At 39.8% G+C, this 14741-nt stretch overlaps 1 protein-coding gene across 2 annotated transcripts in view; it reads right to left on the bottom strand.

Moving 5' to 3' along the window:
• The window catches only part of LOC310760686 (uncharacterized protein), a 57872-nt gene that overhangs the window by 40642 nt on the left and 2489 nt on the right, over positions 1 to 14741 (bottom strand). The window contains exon 1 of one of the 2 annotated variants that reach the window (XM_083609664.1): positions 614 to 852. The exons of the other annotated variant lie outside the window; for it this stretch is intronic. Coding sequence (XP_083465790.1) covers positions 614 to 647 — 34 coding nt within the window. The 5' untranslated portion in view covers positions 648 to 852. Of the gene's footprint in view, positions 1 to 613; positions 853 to 14741 lie in introns of those variants that run through there. 2 annotated transcript variants of the gene reach the window in all.

Genomic DNA, 14741 nt, shown 5'->3' with positions numbered 1-14741 from the left:
TCATGATCACCCATGTTCTTAATTTCCAGTCCATCACTATCTGCAATGAAGAGAAATGGATTAGAGACTCAGGGAGAAATTAATGAAGAATACTTGTTAACACTGGTAATAGAGGAATAACACAAGTGGGTTAGATGGATGGTTTTCTGAAGGGTTGGGTGCATTAATTAACGGGGATCAACCGACATCCTTAGGGGAACCTGTGATTCGATAAGCCTCGCTCTTCTCTCAAATGGATTTTTTTGGCTCCATCATGGCATCCCTCCGTTTCCAATGTCAGTCTTCTCTTTGGACAACCAAAGGCCGATGGGAGGAAAAACAAAAACTGAAAACCTGACAGAAGCTACGTCAACTTCCCTAACAATTCTGAAGTTTACAGTCAAAAGGGTCTGGGGAGTTCAGACCAGCTGATCCTTGTTTAATAAGCTGCAACTGGAGGAAGAACATTCACAGAAAAAAACAGTAATTTACTGTTAAAGGTTTTTTGGGGGGGGATATTGTAATATCCAGTGTTGTAGGGGGCGCTGTTGAGGTCTGTGAAAATATATGAGGTTCGTCACATATGGAGTTTTGAATTTAAAAACAGATATTATGATTCCACTGGGAGCCTTACCAAGAGAGGCAATGATCCCACGATTCTCCTCCATGACATCCTTATGCAGAGCTCTCTGGTCAGGATCCAGCAACTCCCACTCCTCATCCGTGAAACAAACAGCAACATCTTCAAAGCACACTGGACCCTAAAGGAAAAAGGGAAATGTCCTCCTCTGAGACAACACTGTTGTTCACCACCACTCCTTGAGCTAGGAAATTGTTCCACCCCTTGGCCTCTGTCCCCACAAGGCTGCTTCCCCTGACCTGATCCACAGCCGCTGCTTCCATTCTGTCCCCATTCAGAGATGGATGAAGAGGTCTAGCCAATATCACTGTGTCACCTGCAAGAGAAAAAAGGTAAGGGGGAGGCCCAGAGTGCCTTCTTGTCTCACAGGTAAATCAGTGCATCTCAAACTACAGAGGGGCCTTTGAGAAAGTCTTGCCTGCTTAGTGCATTTGGATATTTGGGTGCATTAGAGATGTTATGTGTGAAAAAATATATCTTCCCTCCTCTGATGAGTTGGAAAACCAACAGAATGAGACTAAACAGAGAAAAAAAATCCTCCCTCCTTACCCAGCTGCCTCTCTCTGGTGTCCAACGGAGGCCTCTCTGCCTCAGAAGAAATCTGGTCCATTTCTGCAAAGAGATCCTTTCCCTGAAAAAGAAACAAGGATTCAAAAGAGAGAATGGGGAGAAGGATTAAAAAATGAATGTCAGAGAGAATTCCGGCTGATCGCGGGAGCGAAGACAAACGGGATTTCTCTCTGGAGAGGGAATCCAGCTCTTGGGAGGAAAAGAGGGGTGCTGCAAGGGCATCGCAGCCCCCCAAAACACCCCTGGAAGGAGATCCAGGGGGCAGGATCCCGGCACGGCCGTTTTGCGATTCCCCCGGCCGCCAGGTAACCTCCTTTGGAGGCGATGAAAGCAGCGGGGTAGAAAGGCAGGCAGTGGCAAGCCATTACTGTCCTCCAGGAGTGAAGCCCCGAGTTTGTGCTTGTGCACAGAAGCAATCGGCTCTCAAACACTAAGAATTCGAATTTAAAAGGACTTAAAAGGATTAAAAAATCAAAATAACAATTGGAGACAATTCGATGAGGACGAGGTGGGAAAAAGGAGGTCAGCCTCGTCTGGAATTCTAAGTATACACAGGAGGGATTCACAGAACGGGACAAAACTGTAAGTTAATTCAAACGGATTTTACTTTGGCAATTAGAAATCTTTTTTATGGACCTTTAATTAACGCTAAGAGGGATGAGGAATTAAAAAAGCCTTTTTTTTTACAGTCTTTTTTGTGAAATTTCTGGGAACGTCGGAAATGGACCTCTGTACTTTCTACTTTCGATTACAAAAGATCTGCGTAACAGACAATTAGTGCCTCTAAGACCTTTGATGTACCTTGTATTTTTTTATAGTGGAGGGATGGATTAAGTGGTAAAGTTCTTAGAAGACAGAGGTTGTTCTCTTTCGCCATTTTTGTTATTTTGTGATTATGGGACTTTGAGAGTGCTTCTCTTTTTCTTGGAGATTGTATTCCCCCCCTTTCTTTCTTGCTTCAATTTCTGTGACGCAGAAAAATAAGCAGCGCCATTTTAATTCTCGGAAAGGGAGAATTTCTTTCTCTTTCCGATATAAATAAAAACTTTAAGGACGTTGACTTGGGAGTGGATTAGTGGACTATATTTGGATATTTGGACATTTTTGATTTTTTTCTTCCCCTTTTTTCCCCTTCCCTTTCGTGGATTATAAAGTCTGCTTCCTTTGCTAAGTTTTTGTCTTTTGTTTCTTCTTAGAGGCTTGTTTTTGGAGTTTGGGATTTCTCTTTATATTTTTTTTTTTGTGGATATTTTGTCGGGAAATTGCGAATAGCCAAACAAGTGGCAAGAAGGCTATTGTAATAAGTGGATATTTTAACTCCCTGGCTGTTGGAGCGTGGATTGGATTAGCCATACAAGCGGCAAGAAGCTAATATTTAATATTAGGAATGTCTCATACTCAAAAAAAAAGTGAAGGGGCGACACCGGTAGAAAGAAAAAGTTCAAGGCAAGAGTCAGAATTAAAAGGGGAAATAGTAAAGATGTTTGCAGAAATTAAATCAGAAATTTTAAAAAGTGAGAAAAATTTAGAGACAAAATTAGAACAGATGGACAAAAAAATAGATGTCACAGTTAAAAAAATAGACTTAACAGTTAATGAACTAAAAGGACAAATGAAAGATATGTCCAAGAAATACCAGGAACATGGAAAGAAGCCTATATCACTTTTATTCCAAAACAAGATTCTGACCTGACTCAAGTTAAAAATTATAGGCCAATTTCATTGTTAAATAATGATTATAAATTGTTTGCAAGTATATTAGCAAATAGGATGAAAAAGATAGTAAAGGAAATGATACATAAGGACCAAGCAGGTTTTCTTCCTGGTAGGCAGATGAAAGACAACATTAAAAGGAGTAAAAGTATCTGAAAATTGAAACTAACTTTGGATTGCTTTGAAACTGTGTTCAAAAGGACATTACTGATTAATATAAATAGAAACTGTTTCCCCCTAGTGGAAGCCTTTGAAACTGGTTGTTTTACAAGAGCTGGGCTAGGGGAATTTCCAGTGGCAAGAGAAAAAACTGTGAGACTCTGGGACTGACCTTGAATCTTTAAGTGTTATGGCAAATGGAAAGGAAAAAACAGATCAGCAAACTGTAGAAAAAAACATTAAGGTCTGGGAGGACTTTGCAGCAACCCAGGAGAGGCTCAACACCAGACCTACCTGCTTCTGTATCAGTTCATTTAAAATCAAGAGGAATGCCCACAGAAGAAGCTTTGGCGATTGCATTAAATAAGATAAATGATTCACTGGAACAGCTTAACAAGAAAACCGATGCGATAAATGTGAAAGTGGATGCCGCAACTACTAAAATTGACTTAAATACAGAAAGTATAAATAATTTGGGACAAAAGGTGAATACCAATACAGAAACCATCCAGAAATTGATACAGGAATCTATTCTGATACGGCAGACTGCGGAAGAAGCCAGGGAGAAAGCCGCTGCTGCTGAATGCAAAGTAACAGAACTTGAGAGAGAGAGAGTCCCAGCCTCACAGAGGAAACTCGAGGAACATAAGTTGACGCTTGCTATGATTGAACTTAAAGAAAAACAGACGAATTTGAGGATCAGAGCCCTACCCGAATTTGAGAAGGAAAGTTTGACAGATTTTCTCACACAGGAACTCGCTGACTTTTGGGACTTGGACTTGGGCCAAGAAGAGTTTAGAATTGTGAGGGCCTTCAGACTTGGAAGAGGAGGGAAAAAAGAGAAGAACAGAATAAGAGACTGCTTGATCACCCTTCGAACTAAAGAAGAGAGAGATAGAATATTGGGTTGGCATTATCAGAAGAACTTAGAAGTACAACAGTTAAGAGTGGGAACTTTTAAAGACGTCCCGAAATGGAATAAAATCATCTTTAGGTGGGAGTTCAAGGGGAAAAAAAAAGGCAGATGAAGTTGATGGACTATATGGAACTGGCAGAAATGCTGGCAGAATCCGAGACCAGGGAGAAGAGTCGGTGGAGGAAGACTGGGAAAAGTTTAAAGATTATTTACGGAAATACTGTAAAATTAATGAATGTTAGAAAAATGTTGGAATGAAGTTATATGGCTTTAGTAGAAATGTTATAAGGAATTAAGTATAAATAGATTAATAGAGTATTAAAGGAAAAAATAAGGCTAGAATGTGCTAAGATAATTATAGGATAGAAAACAGAGGAAGATGGAAAGGAATTGCTGAAACAATTAGTAGAAGTGGAATACAAAAAGGGAGGTGTGAGGAGGTCACGGAAATAAGTGAATGAAAGATAAGATATTGAAATTATTTGATGTGTTTTAAATTGTTTTTGTTTTGTTTTGTTAGTTTAATGTTAGTGTTTTGTTAGTGTTATGTAGTGTGTGTGTTTTTTTTTGTATTGTATTGTATGGTTTTTCTTTTTTGTAGTGTTTAAATTGTTGGAAAAGGCAATAAATATTATTTAAAAATAAAAAAAGAAAAGAAAGACAACATAATAAATATAATAAATATAATGGAATATCTGACTACCAGGAACGATAAACAAGCGATGTTAATGTTTGTGGATGCTGAGAAGGCCTTTGACAATATTTCATGGGAATTTATGTTGAAAAACTTTGAATTTATGGATATGGGTCAATCTTTCCTTAATAGTATAAGGGTGATATATACTGATCAAAGAGCGAAATTAATAGTTAATAATGTAACAACAGAAAATATTGTAATAACTAAAGGCACGAGACAAGGGTGTCCTCTTTCACCACTGTTATTCATTTCGGTTCTAGAGGTCTTTCTAAGATCAGTAAGAAGTAATGAGCTAATAAAGGGAGTGACAGTTGGTCAAAATGAATATAAAGTAAAGGCCTTTGCCGATGACTTGGTCATAACAGTGGAAGATACCAAAAGTAGTTTTAAAGAGGTGTTAGAAGAAATAGAACATTTTGGTCAGGTTGTGGGTTTTAAATTAAATAAGAAAAAGACAAAAATAATTGTGAAAAATATGGATCAAGAAATAATTGAAAAAATGCAGCAACAAATAGGGATAGAGGTGGTTAAGAAAGTTAAATATTTGGGGATTTTGTTAACCCCTAGGAGTATTGATCTGTTTCAAAATAATTACATACCAATATGGAATAAAATTAAGAGAGATCTAGAGGTGTGGGGGAGAATGAAGTTATCATTTTGGGGAAGAATTGCAACGATAAAGATGAGTGTGTTACCGAAAATGTTATTTCTGTTTCAGACTATTCCAATAATCAAAGGGGCGGCAATATTTAAGGAGTGGCAAAGAATGATTTCAAGGTATATCTGGCAGGGTAAGAAGCCGAGAATAAAATTTAAGTTACTGACAGATGCAAAAGATAGAGGAGGCTTCGCCCTGCCAGACTTGAAATTATATTATGAAGCATCGTGCCTCTGTTGGTTGAAAGAATGGATAAAATTAGAGAACACAGAATTGTTAGATTTGGAAGAATTTGATAACAGATTCGGTTGGCACGCATATCTATGGTATGACAAGAAACGAGTGCACAAGGGTTTTGAAAACCACATCATTCGAAGATCTCTCATAGAAGTCTGGGATAGGTATAAAAAACTACTGGAGTCAAAAATTCCACATTGGTTGTCTCCGTTGGAGGTGATGAGTGTGAAGAAGATCAATATGAGGGGGAGGTGGATAACATACGGGAGTTTAATAATGAAAGAAAGAAGTAAATAGAAACTGAAACCATATGTTGAAGTAAAAGAAAATGTAAATGATTGGTTGGATTATTTTCAGATTAATGAAATGTTTAAAAAAGATGTATTAGAAAGAGGTTTTACCAACAAGGAATCAAAATATCAATTGGAAGTATTGAATAATGACGTAAAAATTTTGTCTAAAATGTATAAATTATTATTGGAATGGTATACAAAGGACGAGGAGGTTAAATCGGTTATGATCCATTGGCTCAAAGATTTTGGATATAATATACAATTTAAAGACTGGGTTAAATTGTGGAATGAAGGACTGAAATTTACTCCGTGTACTATAATAAAGGAAAATGTGATGAAAATGATATATAGATGGTATGTAACACCAGTAAAATTAGCAAAAATGTATAAAGTAAGTAATAAATGTTGGAAGTGTAAAGAAAAAGAAGGAACATTTTACCATATGTGGTGGGAGTGTAAAAAAGTGAAATGCTTTTGGGAAAGGATATATAATGAGTTAAAAAAGATGTTGAAATATACATTTGTTAAGAAACCAGAAGCATTTCTATTAGGAATAATAGGAAATGAAATTAATAAGAAAGAATGGAAGTTATTTTTATACGCAGTAACGGCAGCAAGAATACTAATGGCCCAAAAATGGAAACAAGAAGAATTACCTATGATTGAAAAATGGAGAATGAAATTAATGGAATACGCAGAACTTGATAAATTAACAGCAAGGATCCGGAACCGACGAGACCAGAGATTCACTGAAGACTGGATTAAATTTACAGATTATATGAAAACTATATGTGATGACCAGATAACATTTGTAAGCTTTCAGGAAGCTCTGTGAGAATGTATGGTAGAAATATTGTTTAAAAAATAAGGTAAATTAAGATATTATTGTAGTGCAATATTAAATTAAGAAATGTGCAAGAAGTGATCAAGACGGAGAATTATCAGACATGTTGATGGAAGTAAAAAAAAAAGATGTTGGTGATAAATTGGATGTTTTGTTTTGTATAGTTTTATATTGGAAAACTAACTAATAAAAATATATATTAAAAAAATAAAAAATAAAAAATGAATGTCAGGGCCAACAGCTTTAAGGATGTCAGAACTCATTCCATGGATGCCTTCCCAGAAAAAAAAATGAGCCATCAGCAGACCATTATGGGATGTTTTCTGTCCTGTTTGGAGGCCTTGGAAGTATCCCGAGGAAAGTCTCTCTCACCTGCTTTCTCTCTTCCTGCTTTCTCTCTTCTGCCTTACTCAGGAGGAAACCTTCGGCCAGGGCCACTGCCTGGGAACTGGTCTCCGCTCCACAGTCCCTCACCCAACTCTCCATCTCCAGGGGAAGGACAGCCAGGAACTGCTCCAAGATCACCAGGTCCAGCATCTCAGCTTTCGTGTGCCTTTCTGGCTTCAGCCACTGGTGGCAAAGGTGGTAGAGTCGGCTGCAAACATCTCGGGGTCCTTTGGCCTCCTGGCAGCAGAACTGCCTCAACTGCTGGCTCTGCACCTCTGAGCGGAGGGTGTCCTCCTCACCCAGGATCTTCTGCACAGAGTTTTCCCAGAATCCCCCACTGCTCCCAGTTTGGATGGCATGGCCTCTTCCTCTTCCAGGGCCAGCTGAGTCTCGCTCACCCATCTGTGCTCTCAGGAAGCCTCTGAGAGATCGGAAGGAACCCTTTGGTCTTCTGCCAAGTTCTGTCTGTCTTAATGAGAAGCTCTAGCAAATCCTACAAAGCAAATACATTGTTCAGTTACAAAAGTTGTCTAATATCAGGAGAAGAAAAAGGTTCCCTGAGCAAGCATGGATGAGTCTTGGAGGGAACCAGGGCTGGACTGCACCACAGCCCAAACCATGAGCTATCTTATTTATTTAAATTTCTATAACACTTTATATTTTAAAGATAAATCTCAAAGCGGTTCACAGCATATTAAATCTGTGGGGATAATTAGGGAGGCAGGAGAGGATATATTATTTAATGATATCCTTCCTAACTTGCGCTAGCAAGTTCCATATTCTAGCAGAGTTCCAAACATCCCCCTTATTAAATTACGCAGCGATCAGCTTGTTGCTGACTCATCTGAGTCTTACTATTAAAGATTCCTTCCTGGTAAAATCCCTTCCAATCCCTCTTAAATTAATAAGCACAATAATCTGATTCACGTTAATATGAAAGTAGTTTACTCACAGATTCGTTCACGTTCACAGACATATCCCTGAAGGTTACATAACAACTAGAACTATTCCATAAAGAAGTTAGTCCCAAATGACTGCCACTAAGGAGTCATTTCTCCAAACACCCAGCAACATACAAAATGGAGAACTCACACTGATCAGAACATGGAGGCCGTGTGCTCCTCCATGCTAGTACAACAGACTGCACCCTCTTCAAGTCTGTCCCAGCTCAGGCGGAAACAGGAAGTCTTCTCCTGAGTGGTAGAAAACATCTCCTAATGTGTCCACTGTAGGAATGTTGTACTTGACTGCAGTTTCACATCCCAGAAAATCAATAAAACAGAAATAAAACTGTTACGGAAAGGGGGGGGGCATGTCTTCTTCACCTTCTTCTTCGCTACAATATATCAATTTATGTCCAATTGTCAATGTCAAAAGGGACTAAAATTTATAAAATTCATAGAAAATCAACGTGCCAATTTGCTCAATTTCTCTAGGACTCCATCACACCTCCCCTGTCCTCCATAATCCCTCAAGCAAGGTGTCAAGACCCTAATCCTGTCAAATCACTCTGCCAAGCCTTTCCTCCGGGCAATGCCAGGTGGCAGACTATGCATACATGGACCATTGTCTTCTCATCACCGGCACTCAGGATGTGCTTATCTGCGCATATCTCCAGCTCTGCATATTCCCCCCTCCCTCCTCCATATGTTAATCCGGTGTAACCCAAACTCTCCTTAATGTATTCATGATGTAATCTGTGTAACCCAACCTTTCCTTAATGTATTCATGATGTAACTGGGATGTGTTTTGCACTGTATTCTGGGACATGGGGGGAGTTTCAAAAGTTCATGTCACCCCTTTCTCGCTGTTCAATCTTGCCTTGAACCTGTTGCGCAATAAACTTGGATCTTCTGCAATTTGCTCCTGTCCGGCTGAGCTCATTTTCTTCCGCAGGGACCCACGGACTTAGTCCGATGAGCTGGGTGGCAGAGTAGCCCCGCACCCAGATTTTAGCCGTAACAGTTGGCCGCCCAACGTGGGGCATGCGGTTCTCCCGCGTTGCTGACCGGGGGCCCCGAAATCTTCAGCCGGCACCGGGCCATTTTGCCTGGGAAGATCCTTTGGACCCTCGGCCATCCTCCGGGCGGTAATCAAAAGCCCCAGGAGTTCAGCCGGGGAGCAAAGAGGGATCCAGCCGGCTTATTCATCGATCCCGGGATCATCATAGGAGACACGTGAGTATAAGGAAAAGGAAAAAACCCAGTGCACTGGTGGGAAGGGGGTGGAATCTCCTGGCAACTGAATTCTCTGCCCTCCTCTCTATCGCTCCTTCTCGCCTGTCTCTTGGTCCAATTGGTGAGAGAGACCGTGGACTGCTGCTCGACCCAAAAGGGGGGTTCTGAGCTCTATCTCTTTCTCCTCTCAAACCCTCCAGTCAGCCGCACCAATTGAGAGTCCGAAAGTAAGACGGAGAGACCCGGCTTGGAAAGACAGCCGACTCTCTGCAACGGGCATCTCAGTTGAAAGCAAGGGGCTGGAGTGAGAGACCGTGGACTGCTGCTCGACCCAAAAGGGGGGTTCTGAGCTCTATCTCTTTCTCCTCTCAAACCCTCCAGTCAGCCGCACCAATTGAGAGTCCGAAAGTAAGACGGAGAGACCCGGCTTGGAAAGACAGCCGACTCTCTGCAACGGGCATCTCAGTTGAAAGCAAGGGGCTGGAGTTCTTCTTCCGAACTTCCCGAGCGCCCTTACGGAGGGGGCAGGAAGGGGTCTTGCTTTCTGTCTCAATCCCAGCCGCACTGGTCGGTGCCACGTAACACGTGTATCGTGCGTGAGCCCGCTTCCAAAAGCAAGGGGGATTTTCGGTTCAAAACTCTATCCAGGGATCACCCAATCTGGCACCGCACGGCGCGGGCGTCCAGTAGGGCCCCTTTTCCTGAGATTGTAACGATAGGTAGGAGGTTGCCAGGAGGGATAGCTCAAGAGGAATTGGGCGGGATTTGGCAGAGTGGAAAGGAAAACCCCAGGAAATAGATAAGTAAGGAAGGAAGAAAATAAGTGAGAAAGGAAGAAATAAGGAATTAGGTAGAAGAGCTCTCTAAAAGGAAACCCTGTTAGGAAGTTGCCAAGCAACAAGGAAAAGGAAAACCCTAAATAGCCCCCTGTACAAGTTACCCAAATCCTAATCAACCTCTCTCTTTCTCCCTTCTCTATCCCAGACACCCCCCCAAAACAGAAAAACAAAAAAAAGCAACAACAGCAATGCATGCATATATAAAGGGGTACCCAGTCAACCAAGCGTTGTGAGCCCTGCCAGTTTGATTAACTGGTGGTGTGTTTGAAGAGGCAAGGAAGCTCATAAAACCATGTGGGACCTTCCTACTAATTTCACTTAATGAAGCCAAAGGAAGCGGCCCAACTCCTTGCGATAACCAACTAAAGAATGAGAATATATATGTTTACATGTTGTCTGTTATGTGTGTTGTCTGTTAATACATATATGAGAATATGTATGTTTACATGTTGTCTGTTATGTGTGTTGTCTGTTCCTTCTGTCTCTGACAGACTGCCTTTCTTAAGTGTGCATAGTTTAAACTACAAGCTTGCTTCAAAATTTAAATCTAGGGAAGCCATGCTGGACCTTATCAATCTTAAAACAGAAAAAAACAAAAACAAAATGAGAATGAAGGGTGCAAATGTTTGTTATTTGAGAGAGGCTCCAAAGAGTCTTCCTCCGAGTAGCTTAAGTGAGGGTATGATTTTAAGCTGATGGTAGATAATGTTATGTTGAGTTTGTGATTCTACATCCGTGTTCCAGTCTTTTTTCCAGTATTTTGAAATGTGCTGTGAAGAAACTAATGTTTCTGCTGCAAAAGCCTAGTTGAGCACAATTGCTCTCTCTAGCTAAAATGCAGCGTATGTATTTCACTAAGCATATGCCTATGAAAGTATGGTGTTCCTTCTAAGAAAATATGTGAGTCCAGTTTTAACTTTGATTTGGTTGGACAGAAGAGTTATTGTAAGGCTCCTGATATCAGTCTCTATAAGACTTCCTGGCCTCTTTTCTCAGAAAATGCCCCCCCCCCCCGTTTCATTCTGTCTCTTTCAGTTTTTTGTTTTTTCCTCCCTTCTTACTTCTGTGCCAGGTAAATTTACTCCCGAGTAAGCTTCCTTTAAGGGAAACTGCAAAGAGGGGGGAGCAATCTTTCCTAAGGTACCCTGCATCTCACTTTCCTATGTGTAGTTATTAAAAATAATAGTAGTAGTAATAATAATAATAATCTAAATTAGGCTTACTATTCCTCTGCAAGTTCAGGAAAAATTGTTCACTTTTGTATTCCCGTTAAATCAAATCTATGGCTGTTTTAATTATGCTTAATAAAAGATCCTCTCCCTATCTATCTTCCTTAGTACATGATAGGAGCATTGATTGTGCTCTCTTCCCCAGTAGTGCCTGTGTACATAAGTATGTGTGTGTCTCTTTGGTAGTACAAATCTTGCTGTGAAATCTTGCTGTGAATCCTATATTTTGGAGGGTTGGACTAGATGACCCCAGGGTCCCTTTCAACTCTCCCAATTTGTGGCTGTGTGGAAGGACATGTGTCCGCAAGCATTGGAGGGTAATTCTTAAATTCTGGTGTGGTGATGGAGTTGAAATTCAGCCTAGCTTTGCTCTTTAGTTTTAAAAGGTGAGAGGTGAAGCTGTGATGTTTTGAAGCACAACTGGTAATATCAAGCATTTGAGTGATTACAGTGTTTATCATTTTGTCTACTATTTAAAAATCAGACTTCAAAATCAATTCAAAGTTTAAGCACATACAAATACATATGGGCCTTGACCAATCCTGTAAATAAAGGGCAGGAAAATTTTTTTGTCTGCAAATGGTAAGGCTGAAATGTTAAAAAAAAAAAAAAAAAATCCTATGAATTCTGACTCTCTGGCCATTTTTTCCCATATATAAGGGCGTGGCATTGTTCCGCGAATGACCAGAGGGAAATCACACAAAATGATAGCCCTTTCCTGTAAATAAAGGAAGGAAATACGATCCCTTAGAAAATTTCTAACTTTGGTAAATGCTTGAATTGCGGAGTTTCTTGTTTTGTTTTAAATCTAACCCTATTTTTAAAAATCTACTCCTTACCCTTCATTTCCTTTATTCAAATGGTAATTTGAAGCCAAAATATTCAACATTTTCAATAGTATAAAAGGTTTGCTGAGACATGAACTCTGCACATGCACAGAGACTAGATCAGCTAAAAAAAAAAAGGAAAAGAAAAAGAGAGAGAGAGGAAGGGGAGAGGAGGTTTGGAGAGCTTGGGCTGCAGGGAGAAACTTATCCAAATTTCCTTATGTAAAACTTGGAACCATTGAGGGAAATCACCCTTAATGTGTCCTTTGCTCCAGGGGCTACGTAAGACAAAAGAGTTAAGTACTGGACCGTCAAAGTCAGGAGGTTGCCAAGTTTCAAATCTTAACATGCCAAATTCTTTTCACAGGTAAATATCAAAGCATTCCCCCCCTCAATGGGATGTAAATCACAGACTTTGTTTGTGTGCATTTTAGGAACAGCATTTCCTGACAGGCTTCTCACATGAAATAATTTTCCCTTTTAACAGGATATGTGGACCCCGATAACAAAGTGTTTGTCCCTTCTTTTCTCCCACAGCAACTTTCTTTCTGTTCTGTGAAACAAGTCTGAATCCCTGCTATATTAGTGACTTCCATCTCTTTGCGGCTTTGACACTTTAAGTTACAAGTAATCTGTTTTCATTTATTTATGTCTATGAAATTAATTGAAGCACAACCAAACATTGTTTGTGGAATGGTATTTGTTTACCTTTTGCCTGAGCATTTCTTATTAATTCTGTCATTTTGGCTAGTTCAAGGTACTTACACAACTTTAAATTGCCATTCATTTTCTTGGTATTAAGTCATTTCCCAGTATTTTGCTATTAACATCCTAGCCGATATTGTCACATCAAGAAACACTCTTTTATTTTCATTGTTACTTCAGATTTCTTAAAATTGTGTGTCTTAGCATTTATTTATGGTTCCTCATAGGTCATTGTGTGTGTGTGTGTGTGTGTGTGTGTGTGTGTTATTATTATTTTGACCTTGTATTTTTTTTACAGTTCTCTTTCTCTACATATGGAGTAATTTTTTATTTAATAATATGGGAGGGAGACGATAAAAAACCAAAGTGAAGGAAAGCAAACAAACTTAGCAGATAATAACAGTAATTATATGGAAATGTGATAATAATATTGTAATGAATAAAAAGCTTAATCCGCTAAGATTTTTATTATTTGCAGCTTCCCACGGAAACTGAGGACATCCCTTTTGCCTTTCGCCCCTTCCCTTTTCTATTTTTCCCTTTCTGCCCCTTACAGGATATCACTTCTACAAATGTGTTACTACAGATCCAATGAAAAGCTTCGCCACCACAAGACCTGCAACAACAACAGACACCAAAGTTTTCAAAGTGGCCACAGCTATCTCTTTCAAAGGATATAGACTGCCGGGGGAGTGGGGCTGACAAAGGGGGGAGGAGTTGAATTGCAAGGACATTTTCTCACTTTTGAACCTCAAGACTGTGCTCCGGCATTGAGAAGATACATGCGTAAAAATATCACAATTGTCTCAAGATATGCAACTGATACTTAATTAGTTTGTTTTGTATTATGTGTTATTGCGTAGGAATGTTGAAATGTGTCTGACAGTGTGTTATTTCCACAAATGGGGGGGGGGCTATTTTGTGGCTATTTTTGTGTGTAATTGTTTTTATGTTTAATGTCTTATTCCTTACAACCCAGTGGAGGATTCTCATACATTTTATGCTTTTAACAGACCAGGCTATTATGTAGTCCAATGTTTAGAACTAGATAAATTTATAACCACATTTAGTTGTTTCACCTGGCACTCTGCCAACTTCCCTACCCATTTTAAAATGTGCTAAAACTCACTTTACCAAGGAGGAGCTTCATGAAAGTGCATATGCTTTGGTTTAGCAGGAATAATCCCTTATAGAGTTAAATTGACTTATTTGGACAAATGCCCTCTAAGAATGGTTTTATTCTAACAGATTGGTTTGAGAAGTTGGGAACCATGGGGCAAGATAAATTCAAATTGGACTCATTTTGAATTGGGCAAATGTATCCAGGCTGCAATTAGCTTTTTGGTCCTTAAAGTGCAAGTGAGCAACTTCCCATGACTGCAAGACCAGAGCCTATAATAATAAAATCCCATAGAATGGCCAAGGCAAGGACATTTCCCTCATGACGTGCCCAAACCTGTGCCAGCTGGGGTGAGTGCCAGGCAACATGGTTAATATGAAAGCCCTAAGTGGATTCACCAGGGATTGCCACTACTATGACACCATGCCGGTGTGAGACCACAGAAGAGCTACCTTCGCACCTGAGAACACAAAAACGGTGGAGCTAAAAAAAAACCAAACTGCATTTTTTTCAGTCAGTAGCGGACCTTCCTGCTAAATGTAAAGCATAGACCACTATTGAACAAAATACAACAGGTGTTCTTTTATGTGATATCCTATATCCAGCTATCTGCACTACTATACTTGCAAATGACCTTAAGACATGGCTTGCAAGTCCCCTTCAGGTTTGCACAAACCCACACATCTAGTACGGTGGATACCAAGTTATTAGTGCATATCTATATAACATACACGTACATTATTGTATTGGT

Source organism: Podarcis filfolensis (genome assembly GCF_964270895.1).
Source record: "Podarcis filfolensis genome assembly, chromosome: 4".
NCBI classification, from domain to species: Eukaryota; Metazoa; Chordata; class Lepidosauria; order Squamata; family Lacertidae; genus Podarcis; species Podarcis filfolensis.
This window is presented reverse-complemented; position numbering and strand designations above follow the sequence as displayed.